The sequence below is a fragment of the Vulpes vulpes genome, chromosome 4 (assembly GCF_048418805.1).
Source record: "Vulpes vulpes isolate BD-2025 chromosome 4, VulVul3, whole genome shotgun sequence".
Lineage (NCBI taxonomy): Eukaryota > Metazoa > Chordata > Mammalia > Carnivora > Canidae > Vulpes > Vulpes vulpes.
The window spans coordinates 130,647,555-130,665,203 of record NC_132783.1 but is presented as its reverse complement, the minus strand read 5'-3'; the positions used below and the strand labels follow the sequence as shown (position 1 = coordinate 130,665,203).

Genomic DNA, 17,649 nt, shown 5'->3' with positions numbered 1-17,649 from the left:
TTATGAATAAATAAATAAAATCTTAAATAAAAAAAAAAGAAAAGAAACAAAAAACAAGTCTGAAGCCAGGCACAGCTCCTTCAAGGAGCTCTCAGTCTCATAGAGAGACCTGGTAAACTGGCCCCAGTACAGAGTTCCCATAACTCTCTGTAGGGTTCTCCCCTTACCCACTGCATAATAATTACAAAGGTGTGTTTGTGAGCTCCTTGAGGAAAGGGACTGGCGTTTGGAGCACAATGCTTGCTCAAGGTTTGTTGAATGAATGAATGAATGAATATGATAAAAATTCATTATAATCTACCCCTAGAGCTGGGTTTTTCAGGCTTCATCTGGGTTTAAAATAAACCCAGTCGGTTAAAAAAATCCAACCAACCAGAATTCACTACAGATTTTTGCTGTTATTGTTCTGTTTTTACATTCAAGCTTGAGAAAAAAAATTCAAGACAAAATGAAAGACCAACCACCATAAGTTTTACTTCTATTCTTACTGCATCTCTAGCATTTCCACCCAGGTTAAATCAGTTCCTGTTCATGTCCTCACATTCTATAATTTCCAAATTATAAAAGAGTTGACACTCCACATGATGATCCTAAAATGTGAGCTATTTGAATAAAGAATAACAAAATCTCTCATGAAACATGAAACTAAAAATGAAAGTAGAAGACATTTGGTAAAGGTTAAAATATTTTCTAATCCATTTTCTTCTTCTAATTCCAGATGCCCTTATCTTGAATGCTGAAATTTAACTGTTCCATATTATGTTCTAGCACTTACTCGTTAATCACAATCCTTCATACTTCGGACTAATGAATGGCAACAGTCCATTTAAGAATAGGTTAGATTTGGTAGTTGTTACAGTGACATTTTTTTCTCAAAAAATACAAAAGAATGTATGTACGGCATTCTTTATAATAATATGTTCATAGAGGATTCTTGGAAGATTTTTCAAAAGGAGAAGCATTTGCCCCACGTGGTTTTTGGTTTTGTTTTTGTTTTTGTTTTTTCACTCTGGCATACCAGAATTAATATGATTCCCTGGCTCTGTGTCTCCTCCCCAGAGTAGCTTTAAATGCAATCCGGCCTCTAGAGGCCTGTTCATAACGTCTTGATCTTTCACTTATTTTGTATTTCTATGAAGGAAAAAATGTTTTAACGCTTAAGGGTCTTATTTATGAAGTAAGGGAAAAGGTAGAAATGTGTGTTGAGTAAACCTAGGTTGCCCCAAGGGCATTATGTTATAGCTTTCCCAAAGAGAAAGTGGTCCTTAAAAAAAGGAATTCCCAATATTTCCTCCCAGACTAAAACCTTGTAATTCAGATGAACTCTGAACTGAGACTCTTTGCATCTCATTTTCTTATTAGGTTTTATTACAGCCAACAAAACTTTTAGTGGTGAATTAGTTCCCTTCTCAAGGGTACCCCAGACTCCCATAATGTCTGTGCAAACTAAAATAATGAAATGGTTTTTAACCAAGCCCTTGGGATTAGAAAAAGGAAAAAAGAAAGGCCGGGGCGGGGGAGGGGGGGGCCTTCTCATCTCTATGCTAACCAACATGTGGTTTTCTAGTCCTTTCTCCTGCCTGTGAAAAAACAGAATTTAAAAAACGGAAATGCCACTTGGCTTGAAACTCCATTTAAAATCATTTAAAGATTTCTCTCTTAAGCTCTCATAAAATACAACTCACTTCCACAAGAAATATGGACAAATTAGTCTTAAGCCCATGGCTCAGATAGGATTTAGGGGAGTAAATAGATGCTTTCAAAGGTACTCATGGTGTTAAGAAATGACATCTGCTCCACGCACCTAGGTCAGAAGCACCAACATAAAAACAAATAGTTTTAACACAGAAGGGTGAAAAGCATTCTGTTTCATACTTTTACATTACGCCAATTCATTTATAAGGGCTACTTAATGTCTACTACGTATCAGGCATAGGACTGGCTCTTGCCCTCAAAGAACTTATAATTCAGTCGAGAAGCCAAAACTTAACATGATTTTGAAAAGACAGGATTAGCAGAAGACAGAGTGTAATTAAGTGTGAAACGATGTGGCACAGATGCTAAGTGACCTAGCAGATCACAGAAAGAGAAAGATTGCTGAGGGCTGGGACTGTCAAGAGTAAACATTTTCAATAAACTCTTAAATACACCAAATTTTAAAGTTGCTATGATTTGTTAAACAAATGCTGCTCGTTTGTAATTTTAAATCATTTTCGTGATTCGCCATTCCTCTCCAACCAGTTGGGAAGGGCAGACACCAAACAGCTGAGGCTGGCAGGAGACCTACATCTTTAGACTCTCCCTGGGTTTGCTGATGAGTAAAGAAATATACTGTCTTGTTGGATGACAGAGAGAACAGCTAAACAGATTTTGCATGGAGAATAGGAGACTTAATGAACAGGAAATACAGAATTCTGGCTGTAACTTTTGGTATGGGATTTTGTTTCCATCAAACTTATCTCTTCATGCTAAGCAAGTTCTAAGTTTTGAAGCAGAGTCAGGCTTTTAAAAAAAAAAAAAAACTTTTTTTCATTTTTAAAAATCTATGTTCACCATCTATTTTCCTTTATAATAAAAGTGGACTAAAAAGAGCAGTGAGAATTTTCTAGTTCCTAAAAACGATGATGTGGGGGCTGCGGGAGGGGTGGATATTTAGCATCCTTTAAAGCTGCAGCATCTCTCTGTACAGCAACTTCGCTTTTGAAATCGCAAACCTTCGACTGTGCAGTTACCCTCTTGATCTTAAAATGCGTTTCTACTTTATAGCTCAGCCAAGATCCCGGTGTCTGTGTGTGTCTTACCTTTCTAGTCTTTACAGTGAAGGCGCTTTGAGCCCAGTGAGATTTGTTCTAAGAGTTTGAGCTGCTAACACAGAGGGCATGTCTCATCTTGTGTTTTGAGTAACTTTGGGCAAAGTTTGGGGAGTTGTAGTGAGCGTTCCTTTTTCTCCATACTTGTTGCGTTCTGAGTCTTCCCCCCTCAAAAAAAAAAAAAAAAAAAAGGCACTGAACCACCCTCCCACATCCCCCCCACCCCAACCCCCAATTCTAAAAAAGCAGGATTCCTTCTAACAGCTGCACACGCAGCCCAAAGAGCACACTCTCGTGTTTCCCCGCAGTGACGTGAGATCATTAAATCCAGTCTTGGAAAGGTCTCCTCTGAGACGTCCTCATCAAGACTCCCAGCTTCCTGGGGGTGCGCGCGGACCGACGGAGCGTGGAGGCGGTCGCAAAGCCTGCAAGCACGCTCCTGGCCCGCCGAGGCTGATCAATATTCCAGAAGCCTCGGGTTCGCCCCCCCCCACTCCCCCCCTCCCCGCGGGGGTTTCGTGTCTCCCCACGCCCCCTTTCCCGGGCGCAGGCTCCGCCCCTTTTCTTAAGTCGCGCGGGCGGCAGGTCGCGGGTGCAGAGCGCTTGCACGGCCCGCTGGCGGCGGGGCCCGGCGTCCCTGCAGCGCGGCGTCCCCAGCACCGCCGGGGCCGAGCACCGGGCACAGTCGGGGAAGGTGAGTCTGACGCCCTGCATGCCCGCGGGGCTGCCCTGCCCGCTGCGCCTCTCCGCCAAGTGGGGGGGGGCGGGGGCGGGGGGTGGCGGGAGCGAAGGGCTGTAGCCGCGTGGCTGAAGTCCCGGTTGGGGACCCGAGGCGGCGAGCGCGTGGGGTCTGTGCCGCGTCCGCTCTGCACTCGGGGTGGAGTCGTTCAGGCTGGACGCGGGGTGGGTGGTGTGGTTCCGGAGCCCGCAAAGAACCCAGGCTGAGCGGTTTTAAAAAGTGGCTGGAAAGGGACCCAGAGGTCAGTGAAAAAGAAAACAGAAAAAGAAAGGAAAAAAAAAAAAAAATCTGGTCTCTCGTGTCACTCCTCCTTCACCCCCCTCCACCCCCCCCCCCACTCCAAGCTTCTAATCTGCGGGGAAGTCTTAAGCAAGCTGTGGGTCGTGTGGTCGCTGACACCCTCCCCCCCCCCACCCCCACCCCACAACCTGCAAGTTTATTGGAGTCGAAACTGCTAGGATGAGTGTTGTTTTCCACACTTGGACTTGTCTTCTGCTTCGCAGTTGCCTCCCCCGCAGACGCACAGGCTGGCTGCTTGCGTTGCCATCTGCACGCGTCCACAGGCACCGCGGACTTTTACGTGGATTGATCACGGGAAAGATTATGGATCGCGGATCTTATTAAAACGGGAGGAATCCTTTGGCTTTTTTCAGAACAACTCCTCTCCCCCAAGGAGAGAGAGACGTATTAGAGTGACCTAGGAGGACTTTAAAGAAACTAGAGACCCCCACACTGTAATGTTTGGAATGAAAATTGGGTTCATCTCATCGGTTGTAGAGCAACATCCTAAATTTCGCAAAATCCTAAACTTTGAAATAGCCAGAAAGTCGCTGATGGTCTCTTCAGAAGGCTCTGATGTGGTTGCCACAAAGACGAATACTTACTTTCTACTTGTAGTAAAAATGGGGATGAATTACAATCCCGATAATGTATAGATGGGCTCGGGAACTTTGCTTATTTCAGGGAAAACCATTTACAAGGGACCCTGCAAGGTAATCAAATATATTTCCGAAGCCCTGTGCATATTTTCTTATCATTGCATTCTTTACGCGACTATACTTAATAACTGATATTACCATGTCTTATCCTTAATGAGGAAAATCATTACTATATATAACAGAAAGCTCTGACAGTGAAATATCAATATCTTAATTCATTTTATTGACCTGGTTATGCCTTCACCATGTACACGACACAAGCCATCAAGTAATTATTGAGCGCTTCCTGTGCATTCAATTCAATTAGACATTTATTGAGAGTGAACATTGTGCAAAAAGCACTTGGCTAGATTCGGGGGAAACGAAGGGGTGGGAGCTGCTCAGTCACGCTGGGCTCTGATGAACCCTTTTATAGGCTCCTTGGAAGGGGAAAGGCAAATTTTTTTAAATAGAACACACGTTTCTGCTCGTAGATTCTTTTTTTAATTGCTCATATATTCTGAATTTGTGCACGTTTCTCACACATGGTCCAGTAAAATGTGCACATCCCAGCCTTGAAACCTGGCATTGCGGGCTCTCTAGCCCTTGAGTCCTACTCAGGTTATGCAGTGTGCCAACAGCTCGCCCTGCTGTGGGGCAGCACAGACTTCTCACCCCTGCAGGCTGTAACTCTTGTCTCTTCTCTCTCTGTCCTAGTTGTGTTCTCTAACACCAAAGACGTCTGGCTTTCCGGGGGTGATTCCAAGACATTGAAGTGCAAAGAAGAGACTCTCCTAGAGAAATAAAATATGACTAAAAGTAATGAAGAAGAGCCCAGGACGGGGGGCAGGATGGAGAGGTTCCAGCGAGGAGTTCGTAAGCGCACACTCTTGGCCAAGAGGAAGGTGCAGAACATCACAAAGGAGGATGTTAAAAGTTACCTATTTCGGAATGCTTTTGTGCTGCTCACTGTCACTGCAGTCATTGTGGGTAAGTCACTTGATAACAACCAAAAAAAAAAAAAAGAGTCTTGTTTTCTCTGGGGCATCTGACTGCCTAGGCATATTATCAGATGGACTGATTGTAGTATTCAAAATAACAGTCCCAGCTTTCATCTGAAGTGGAAGATTCTTTCCTCCCATTAAATGACAGTCTGTTGGCATGTTTGAAGCAATATATACGGTAAACACATGGGAATCTGAAAGAAGCATCATTAGGCATTATGCAAATCAATTGATTGTGTGGAGAAGGGAAGCAAATCAAATGTTATCTTGTCTGGAGTAAGGATAAAAGAGTGATAATTTAATCATTAGGCCTGAGCAGTTAAATAACAGTAAAAACAAGCAGGCATGCTAGATTTGGCCAAATGTAATCATTATGCGATGTCACTTTCACTTAAAAACTAATTTATACAATTAGTACACCCAAAATGAGGTACAGATTCCTAATAGTAATTATATTCTAACTGGTGCTGACTTGAAGTTGAACATCATGCCAGAGGAAGAGGCTGAGCCTTTTATATGTTTGCACTCCCCCACCCAGTGACTGGGAAAGGTAAATTGAGAAGAATGTTGACACAGATCTTTTTCATTCATTTCTTGCCATAAATAGCTACCCCTTTTCCTGAAACTTTTCAGCCTCTTACAAATGTAGCATTGTTAACAGCAATCTGTACTAATAAAACATTGTTTTGTTTGATTTATTGGTATCTGAAATCATCGTTTATTACCTATGGGTGGCATTAATCCTACTTTAAAATATAGCTGAAGAAACTACTTACTTGCAGTTTTTTACTGAACCAATATAGAAACCATTAGGCCAATAAACGTATAAGCCAATGCCATGTTCTAAAAATTGTCTAACTTAACTTTCCGGTAATGTGACCCAAAAGGGGAAGGGGGGCATTTGTGTACAGTTTGAATTTGGAATTTGCCAAGATCTCCATCAAATATAAAGAGGTAATAACAATAAAAACTAAGAAAATTTTGTAGCCCATAACTATAATAACTTTATCCGAAAAACAATAGGGTTCCTAAAGTGTAGGCAAATAGAAATACAACGGGAGAATAGTTTGTCACAGGACTTTAAACATATTCCATTTCAACATCTTTTGCTCCTTTTTAGTAATTGTTGGTGATTGATGATTGCTCAACTAATTTTAGAGATGTTCAAAGAGAAAAGGTTCTGATTGACTCAGAGAAGCAACGGGCTTTTTTTTAGTAGGTTCCCAGGTTGGCTTTTTTTTTTTTTTTTTTAAGATTTTATTTATTTGAGAGAGAGAGAGAGAGTGCCCGTTTTAAAGATTTTATTTATTTATTTGAGAGAGAGAGAGAAAGTGCACATGCAGGTTGGGGGAGGGGCAGAGGGAGAAGCTGACTCCCCACTGAGCAGCGAACTCTTGCAGGGCTCAATCCCAGGCTCAGTCCCAGGACCCCAGGATCATGACCTGAGCCAAAGGCAGATGCTTAACCAACTGAGCCACCCAGGCACCCCAGATTCCCAGGTTTAAATACATTCCTGGGAAAAGTATTTCAGTGCTGTGTCATTGTCTTGGAAGTTGATGTAAAATACTTGGATGACCGTCAAGCCAAACAGTAGCTGCTGCCACATAATAATAGCAAACATTTATATAGTACTATTCCAACTACTTTCTAGGTGTTTTGCCTATATTAGTTTACTTAATCCTCAGGCCTGTGCGTGAGTGGGTAGATACGATTCATACGATCTTAATTTTGTCTGAGAGTAGTGAACATGGAGAGATCAAGCAACTTATCCAAAGTCATGCAGATACTAAATGTTACAGCTGAAAGTCAACTCAGGCTATCCAGGCCAGAGGCCATTCTCTTAACCAATTTGCCATCCTGTCTTTCTGCTCTGTGAACTAGTTGGCATCTTCTGAGAGGTACCAGGAAGAGAAATGCTGCGTCTTGGTAGAGGCCAATTAGCAAGCAATGCTAGATGCATTCACATAGCATTGTAATTTTACTATATGATTTACCTAGTTAAATCAGCAGAAAACTTATAATTCTCCTACAAATGATTAAGCCACATCCCTCTCATTCATTTGACAAATACTCATTTATTCTGCAGTCCTACCCCCATAATAATAGAGCTCAGTGCTCCTAGAGTATGTCTGGAAAAGATGCCGAAACGCTTATTCAAGATGGTGTTCTAAACACTAGAAGAGTTCCATTTCTAGAACAGAAATGTTTCAAAGAATAGAGGAAGGGAAAGTAATGAAACCTGCACATGGGAGGCAAACTGATGGAGAAGCAAGCTCTTAAGTGATTACAAAGACATCTCTAATAGAAGGAAGATAATGCCAAGATTTAATAGTCCATTTTCTCTATGAGTTCTGAGATCATTTCCTAGCCCAGTGAGGACTTTCCTAACATTTGAGAGAACTGCAGTGAGTTGGCTGAGCCGGGGTAGATAACTTGGCAGGATGTCCTTATGGTTGGCTTTACTAATGGAAACTGAAGAGGTAGAAGTAACAAGAAGTCACTAACAAAGAAGCACATAAAAAGAGCTCATTGACAGTCAGGGAGACCACTGCGTCTACACCAAAGACTTGGAATGGCAAATAGACAACTCAGGAACAGACTGAGAGAAAGAAGAACCCTCCAGTTATCTCTTGATATGTCTTCCATTGAGGGCCCAATGGAAACAAAGGCCCCATTTAGCTTGTCACTGGGTACCGTGTCTACATTAGCCCTAAAAGAATAATAAGAACATGTCTGGACTTCAACTCTCTAATCTGTTTGCTGCAGCATAGGAAAAAAGCTGAAAAAATTCTAGCAATGAAGGAGAAAAGTTAGTTTCCCCAAAGAGGAACTGAGAAGAACCAAATTCTTAGGTTATAATCTCTTTTAATAAAAAATATATATAAGTAAAAAAAAAATCTATATATTGGGTGGATTTTTTGGTTCAATCTGTTTTGTTTGGTCTCTTTGAAATAAAATCAATGTGCGTTTAGTATGTGGAAGTGGAAACTAGAAAAGTATTACAGAGGAGGAGTAGAAACACATGAATCCATATATTCAGATTAAAGTAGAGAATTGTAAATATTTCAGTACCAATTCCTCTACAAGCACAGGCCTGGAGCCACTTGTGCAATCTGATGTCAGTTCTAAGTGACATTTCTAATGTCATGTCTAAGCAAAGTCAAAGTCTGAATGTGCCATGCTGTGACAAAGCCACCTAACGGGGGCAAATTAGCAACCTAAGAGAAGGCATGGCCAAGTGTTAAGTCCCTTTAAGAAGGTTCATTATTAAAGCCGTTAGATAAAGTGTCTCCCAGGGCTGTTGGAGGCATCTGTCTGACAAAAACCACACTGGGGAGAGTAGTTACTATCTTTCTCCCTCCAGGAAGCACTTTCTCGTTTCAGACTGTGGTAAGTGGGATGAAGGTGACCTTAGACATGTCGCTGAAAGAAAGGGAAAGTCCTTCATCGTGGTCAAGTCACAAAATGCCCATCTTTCCATATCCAGGAAACAAATTGCACAATAAATGAAAAATGAAATCTCAGGCTAAAAATTTTTGAAGAAATGGGTCATAAGACCAGCTGCAAGGGGAAGGAAACTACAAAGCATTGCGATAGAATTATTGATGGAGTTCACAAACACTGCAACTAGCATCTCTCTCTGCTATGTGTCTACACACACACACACACACACACACACACACAACTTTTATGTTTGGGCTGTCCTTTATATGAGTTTGAGAAAAATTGGTGACTTCTCAGAAAAGAAAACATAGCAACTGGGGCACCTGGGTGGCTCAGTGCTTGAGCATCTGCCTTTGGCTCAGGTCATGATCCCGGGGTCCTGGGATCGAGTCTTGAGTCAGGCTCCCCTGCAGGGAGCCTGCTTCTCCCTCTGCCTATGTCTCTGCCTCTCTGTGTGTGTCTTTCATGAATAAATAAATAAAATATTTAAGAAGAAAGAAAGAAGCAAAGAAAGAAAGAAAGCATACCGACAACATGTGTATAAGGCATTTCCCATCATTCCCTAATACTCTTCAGCAGTGAATGTAAATTGTGCTATAACAACATGAAGGAGATACGAGAAAGTGGCCACTGTGGCTGCCCCTGGGATAGGAGCTGGGGATCTGGTAATGGGATAGAAGGAATATGACTTTCCTCTAAATAAAGTTTTTGTATGGTTTGAAGGCTTTTTACCACATTCATATATTACCTACCATTATCTATTGTCTGCTCAATAAATGTGTGGTTTTATTTAAAGATTCAGTGCTATTCAACAGTTTAACAAATACTAAATGTTGGGTGTCTGGCCTGTGCTCTGCAACGGGGAGTCTCTGCCCTCAGGTAGTTTTTAGTAGGAAAGATGAATAAAATGAGATGACAAGGGAGTAGACAAGGTTCAGAATAGACAAATGGTAACAGGGAGTTTCTAAATTATCTCTAACCTTTTTTAAGTGAGATCATATTATCCATATTGTTCTATATAATATACGATTTTTGTGTTGATACTTTAGAAGTTCTGCTTTCTTAACAGCCATGTGGGCCCTAGATGTATCATGTGGGGAAAAAAGAGTATGGCTTCTGACAAAGGGTAGACGTGGATTTATATGCCAACCGTATGATTTAATGGTGGTGTGCATTTAACTGCTCTGAGCCTCGGTCTTCTCATCTATCATTACACATATAATATACGTTACAAACACTTAGACTGTGTGCCAAGCACTGTTGTAAGTGTTGTTAACACATTAGCTTTATTTAATTCTTGGAACAAGCCAGGAGAGAGGTATTCTTATTCTCATTTCACAGATACCAGCTCAGATACTTACCTACATCTGATGCATATTGACTGGGATTCAAATCCACCATTCTGGCCCTATGTTTATTCTCTCACCCACTGCACTCTTCCGAGTGCTGGTCCCTGCCCTCAGGGCATATCCATTCCCGTTTTATGACATCAATTAGCTAAGGGTGTACACTGACCCAACAACAGGAGTGATGGAAAGGAGGGGTGAAGTTGAGACCTCAGTACCAGAAGTACTCCTGCACCCTGACAATTGATTGCATGTGAGCATTAGCAGAAGAGCTGGACTGCAGGCCACCGGTCCAGTTTCTGACTCGGGTGCCTGCGGGTGGAGGTGCTACCTGTAAAGGTACAATAGAAGAAGATTGGGACAAGAATGGGAAGGGTGATTTCAGTTTTCTGGATGTGTTGATTTTGAGATGCAAATGCTACAACAGAGATAGAATGCAAGAGGCTCACTATACATATCTTGAAGGTATTTGGATGTTGAGACTGAACAATGATCAATGAATCAGATTATCCTCCTGCATAAGCTACTCTGTAAGTAGACTATTCTCAGAACGCTGTTAACTCTAGGCCCTTCTTTATGCATGAAGCAAGGCCATGGTGGTATTCTGTGCCTTGCACACATACACAGTATCTAGCTGAGTCAGTTCAGTCAAGAAGTTTATTGATGTGGTTAGCCATCAGCTGCTGCACTGAAATGATTGGCCATGGGACCAAAGGAGCCAACGGCTTGCATTGGTGGTGCGGGCACTGTGTGCACCCATGCGGGCGGCTTCTCAGCTAACCAAGAGATGGGCATCTCACCCGTTGGACAACAGGAATCCAAAGAATGGTGAACAATTTCCACACTGGGATTTACGGTTTCTTCAGCACTTCCCAGAAATGAGAAGAGAGAGTGAGCTTCAGGAAGCTATGAGAAAAGGTAGCTTCTGGGTAGGCCCTCCCCTGGTGCTGTGGAGCTCAGCTCTTCAGAGAGGCTTCTGGAGACAGAGAGCTGGGAGGGAAGGGATGAGGCCTAATGAGCTCAGAAACAGTGGATTCACCATGCCCTGCTCTGGAGAAGGGACACAGAGGTAGGATGTAGAGACTAGTGACTTTCCTCTGCTTTGTCTTCACCGCCCCCCCCCCCCCCCCCCCCCAGGGAACAGAAATACAGAAAAATTGTCAGGGACAGCAGTCACAACTACCTGATGTGTGCTCACAGCCCACTTGGATCCTGGCCCTCAATTTCATTCTCCAAAAGCATTCCAGGGAGCTGCCTCCTACTGTGGGGATTTCATCCAGTACAGTATTGGGGAGTGGATCAGAGGTATAGATTCTGGAGGCAGGCATTTTAGGTTTTTTGTCCCAGTTCTGGAACTGAACCTCTGTTCCTCCACGTGTAAAATAGAATAATTGTAACACCTCTCTGCCAAGACTTTATATCCCAGTTCTGCCGCTTACAACCATGTAACTTTTAATAGTTTCCTTAAGGGCTTGGCAGGTAGGATATCCATAGACCCTGTAAACCCCTCGTCTTTTGCTGGCATCTTTGCTGGGGGCACCAAACGAAAATACACACTGATTTGATGATGCTGTCTGCTAGAGAATGGAGACCCAGCGATGTGGGGAGGCCAGGCCAGGAAGGGGAGAAGATGGTCACCTGGTTTAGGTCTAGGGTTTCGTTGGCTAGAGAAGAGAGCCAAGAAGACTTGTAGGGAGGGATTTAGTGGTTGTAAAGGGCTTTGAGAGGCAGAGATGAAAGGCTCCGAGTAAGAGATACCGTCATTATCTGTCCCTCACCCACCTGGCCTCCTGAGCCGAAGCAGAAAGTAATCCCCCAGCGCAGCCCTTATCTCAATCCAGAATGCTCAATGGAGGGCGCGCCTGACGGGAGGCATCTCTCTCTCTCGGGCAGAGGGTTGCTGAGAAAATGTTGTCAATAAATGTTTTAACCTGCTCACTAGTGCATTTTTGTTTATACCATGTGGGGCCAATCTGAGTTTGCAGCCTCCCTGGTTTCTCCTTTTCTCCAGCATTTTGAGCTCTACTGCCCATTACCTGCCACCCCGTCTCAGAGTCGGGGCAGGCCGGAGGGGTTCTGGAAACCTGGGAGGAGTGCTGCTGGTTTCTAAGAGAGTTGAAGCCTGGGTAGAGGGCTTGAGGTATGGGGTACATCAAATACAGGGTAGAGGCTTGATATCATTCTAAGATGATCTCTGGATTTTATTTTGCTGTTTTCCTCCTGTTCATTCAGATAATGAGAAAAGTAGGCAGGCAACTCCAAATTTGTTTCTCTTTTGAGTAGGTTATCAAATGAGCAGGTGTGTTTGGAACAACGACCTGCAGTAATAATACCTTCCCGTGTTGCCGTGTTCCGGTTCACAGAGCCTTTGCCCGTCCAGTGCACTCTCTAGCAATGCGAGTCCAGGGCCAGCCAGCCCTCCTTCTGAGTAGGATCCGCATATATCTGGAATGCAGCTGAGAAAGCCCTGGGAGTCTAAAGGTCCTGGTTATAGACCCAGCTCTACCATCAACTCACTTTATGATTCAGGACAAATGTCTGGGCCTCAACATTTCCTCATGAGCAAATCACATTTGGACTAATGTCTGCTTCCACCTCCAAAATTCTATCATTTGAAGTCTGATTTGCCTTTCCCCTAAAGCAGAATGTATGGAATAAAACACACCAGTGTTTTCTTTCTACCCCTTGACATAGTACAATTGCAGGCACCTTTATCCTATACAGTTAATCCAACCCATTCTAGCCAGGCTTTCCCATCAACAAGCAGCCACCTTCTCTCACATTCAATTCCTGAGGACCATCGTGTTCCCAAACTCTGGGTGCGATCGCCAGTGTTGGAGCATACAAATGAGGCATGCCTCTGCAGAAGCCACCTCCGCCCTGCAGCCTTCTGCCCATCTCTCATAAATCTGAGGAGGAAAGCTGTGAGTCTCTGTTTTTGCTATAGAGCCAACAAGGCAGTGAATAGCCTACATTTTCTGGAAAAGGCAACTGGAATTTAAGCACTGTCTTTTCCAAGTTGTGCATTCCAGGTGTTAGAGTACTTGATATTTATGGAACACTGGGGTGCTATCATTCATCAACTATTTGGTCTGGCAGCGAGGTGAGCTGTGTCATTGCTGTGAGGTGAGGAAACACACGGAGCATTTCAGGGCACAAAGTTTAGCCATCGTGTGTCTGCCGAGTATAAAAATGAAGAGCTATAGGTCAGAGCTTCAGTGCTATCAGAGTTGCTCAGCACTTACTCCCCAACCCAAGAATGTTTCCATCACTATGCCCAATCAGGAAAGGTCCCTGAGTGGTTTTGAACCCAAAAAAGAGAAGAATAAAAACCCCCCAAAACTAGATAAAGGAAGATATTCCCTAGACAAATTAAGACAAGAGGGAGGAAGGCACTCCTTTTTTCCCTTCTGTGTATCATATCAAGGAGTCAAAGGTAAATTTAGGAGCAGCAAGTTAAAAGGCACCCTTAAGTTTTGAGTTTCAAGACTGAGTGCCTATCTCCAGAAACGGCAGCTCCATTCTTCTTGTGCCCAAAGAGACTTCTCCGGTTCTCCGACAATGATTCCAGGCCACGGACTGCTTCTGCTTCCCAGAGAGAAAACAATGGGCTATTAGCGAGAGACTTTCTATTCAGGATCTTGTAAGATGAAGCTCATTTGTCCCTAATGAGAGATGGACAATCGCTGCCCTTCGCATCGTGAAAAGACAGCCCCTGCTTTGAGACGCATCCCATCCCTTGAAATTTCATCTTAAAAGCAAGTAAGCCAAAACCCCAGGGATACATGTGCTTGCTGGTGCCTTCAGCTTGTTGATGAACGATGAATCAGGAAGGAAATTGTGAGTCTTTTAACAAAACCGCCTATGATCAGGGCTGTCTTCTTCTTTTTTTTAAATCTATTTTTGTCCTCTTGAGTTTGCTTTTTTTAAGGCAAATGAAACAGTCGTGTGAAAAAGCTGTGATTCCATAAACTTCCCAGGGCTTTGTCAGTTCTGCCTTTGCGATGCTTTACGCAGTATGATGGATGACGGAAGAGCATGTTACCTACCCTTGCCTAGAGGTTTACAAGGTGGCTTCGGCGCTTTGGTGCACTGGTAACCCCAGGGGCTGATGCGTTGAAGCATATGTGATCCTATAATGACTGAGTTCAGAGTTTTTTCAGATTCACTTCCTTGTCTCCAGAAAAAAGAGAGGGGTTTGGTGAGAAAGTGATCCACTCACTAGAAATCTGAGCACGACTAGTGACTTTCCCCTCCATGACCCAAATTAAGTAAACTTATTGTTAAAGCAAATCAAAGCAAGACTGAGGAGAAACTAACCCAGACCCGAGGGGACTTTTTAGAAAGATCTAAGCATCTAGCAGAAATCATGTGGATGGGAATTCAGTCAGATTTTTTTTTTTCAAGTTTTATTTTTATTTATTTAAGTAATTTCTACAGCCATCGTGGGGCTTGAATTCACAACCCGGAGACCAAGAGTCACACACTCTTCTGACTGAACCAGCCAGGTGCCCCAAATTCAGTCAGACTTAAAAAAAAAAAAAGCGAGTCCTTTTGGTTTTTTTTTTTTTTTTTTTGCTTATTTATTTTATTTTATTTATGAAGTACATTTACATTGCCCAAAATTTTAAAAAGTACTAAAGGATATTGTTGTCAGTTTCTTGTGTGCCTTGAGAATTATTTTATGAGTATAAAATAAACACATACCTATCCCTTTTTATGCCTTTTGTATACAAATGCTGGCCTAGTCTGTATAACCTGCTTTACACCTTACCTTTTTAACTTTACGATAAACCTTAGACATCATTCCTTATTACCACATAAAGAGCCTCCTCGTTCTCTCTTGAGGGTACAGTATATGGGTGTACCATCATCTCCCGAAGCAATTCCCAATTGAAGGGCATGTAGATTGTTTCCGACTTTTAGATATATTTGTTAAACGGTATGTGTGAAAGTTATTTCCCCTAGGTAAAGTGTATCTGTGGGATACATCCCCAGAATTGAAACTGCATTGACAGTTTCTACTCAATCATACAATATTTTATTTTTTACCAGAGAGGAATGCAACAGGTGCTAATGATTTTAGTAGAATATTTTTTAAATGACAATGGATTGGACATTGAAAAGATTAAATTTGCCAATTTAATTGCCATCCCGCATAGCTTACACTAGTAGTGCAGTCTTAAGAAGAGAGCACCAGGCTTTTCAGAACTCCTAGGGTTCTTCTGATAGAGTTGTCTCCCAGAGTTGCATGCCATGTGGACTGGTCTGCATCAGTTACCCAGGGCTGGTTCTTCTGGGCACCACTGGTGGAAGGAGACTGGAGCAGGTATTTCCCACCTCCAGCAACAGGAAATACCAAAGGACAAAAGAGTGAGCCAAGCCAGGGCCCAAATCTCTGAAGGATGTGGGAACAGAGGAGTGGGGGAGGGTTGAAAGATCGCCTCACACAGTAGCTTCTCACCAGGAAATGCCTGGAAGTTTGGGGTGAAACCAAAGGGCAGAAGCAGCAGACCCCTTGGGCAGGTAAATTCACCATAACGCCTTGCCCTTCTTGTAAAAATAAACTAATGGAACTTATGTCCACCGGCTTCATCAGGCTTGCATGAGACACACTTATGACTTCTCCAACTTGGGCTACAAGCTAGCCAAGTTCTAAAATAGAAACTTGTATTTGATCTCTCAAATAATTATTTATTGCCTACCTGCCGTAATAACTGTAATAACTGTAATGGCCAAGTTGACGTATTAAAAAATGCTTTCATGTGCCTTATCAAGGACTTTAGAATTCATGAGAAGAAACAAGATGAATTCATAATAAAGCAGCTAAGATTTATAATGCTTTGGGTTTACATGGTTCTTTTAAACTCAGAACCTTTAGGCAAGAACATTAATTAAAGTTCAAGAGGATTTTAGATACTCCCCATTCTGATCTATCTCTTCCATTTTGTGGACCGAAAAGAAAAAAAGAAAAGAAAAGAGAAGAAAAGAAAAAAAAAGAAGCCCAAAGAAATTATATGATTTGAAGACATGCGCTGTGGAAATGGGCAGACCTCGGTTTGAAACCCCATTCCACCAACATCAGTCACTGGCCCTGTCACCTGGAAAAAGTGGCTTCCTCTTTCAAGGGTTCATCCTCCTCATCTGTAAGATGGTGATATTAAATCCTGTAGGTTTGATATGAAGATTCAGTCTTTAAGTAAAGTACCTACTGGCATCATTTGCTGGCAGCGTCAGACCCAGAACCTCATCTCGGAAATTTTGGTCCATGATCTTTCTATAGCCTCACACCCACTGTCCCTCATACTCAAAAAAAATCAAGCCTTGTGGGAGAAACAGGAAATCAGGAGCTATCACTTCTAGTCTGGGAATCTAAAAGGCTAAGCAGTGTGAGAAATCATAGTTCAGTTGAGATCCAGCTTCACAGATCAGGAGAGAGAAATCAGGGTTTGGAAGAAGGGGTGTTCCTGGGGGTAAGCTGCTGTGCTCACAGAACACGGTGGGGAACAGGATTTACTGTCAAGCACAGAGCAAAGTGATTCCTCCATTTAGTAAATGGGTAAATGTGTTCAACAGCAGCGGGGGGCCAGGCACTGCTGGGCACGGGTCATCTGAAAGAGAATTCACTCATTCTGTTTGGTCACTCATTCAGCAATATACTGAGCACCTGCCACGTGTCAGGAACAATTTCTGGGGCTTAATACATATCAACGAAAACAAACACCTCAGGAAAAAAAAATCTTCATCTCCTGGAACTTTTATTTGAGGAGGCAAAAACAACAATAAGCAGCAAGCACAAGAAATTAGAAAATTATGTTGTATTTTGGAAGGTGATAAGAACTCCTGAAACAAAGCCAGCTAAGGAAGAAGTTCAAGGTAGGTTTCAATAAGAAGATGACATCTGAGCTAAGCCTGGAAGGAAACCTGGGCATCTCTGGGAAGAGTGTCCCAGGCAGAAAGCAGAGCCAGCACCAGGACCATAAAGCGGGGTCATGTCTGATGGTGAAATAACATCAAGGAGGCAAATATTGAAACAGAGCAGGTGGCGGAGTAGGGGGTAAGTTCGAAATATGGTGAGGCTAGGGAAGCAGGCCAGGTGCAGCCCTCACGTGACTTTGGGCTTTTGCTCCATGTGACATGAAATGCTGTGAGGGGTCAGAGAAGAACAACACTCTGGGTTTTTTTAAAGTGCCCCTCTGGGTATCATGTTGGGAGGAGGCTGTAGGTTACGGCAAAGTAGAAGCAGGGAAACCAGTAGGAAGACCATGCAAAAGGCCCAGGGTGACGTAATGAATGTTCGAGCAGCCTTCCTTTATAAATTAGCAGGAAAAAAAAAATAGTGAGGCATAGGAAAGGTCACATGAAGAGTTCAAAGCAGGGCTAGGACTA

The 17,649-nt window shown here is 42.8% G+C and overlaps 1 protein-coding gene across 1 annotated transcript in view; it reads left to right on the top strand.

Moving 5' to 3' along the window:
• The first annotated feature begins 3,076 nt into the window (after window positions 1-3,076).
• The window catches only part of SLC1A3 (solute carrier family 1 member 3), a 79,759-nt gene continuing 65,186 nt past the window's right edge, over window positions 3,077-17,649 (top strand). The window contains exons 1-2 of the mRNA XM_026016707.2: window positions 3,077-3,504; window positions 5,184-5,456. Of these exons, the coding sequence (XP_025872492.1) occupies window positions 5,276-5,456 (181 nt within the window). The 5' untranslated portion in view covers window positions 3,077-3,504; window positions 5,184-5,275. The remainder of the gene's footprint in view (window positions 3,505-5,183; window positions 5,457-17,649) is intronic.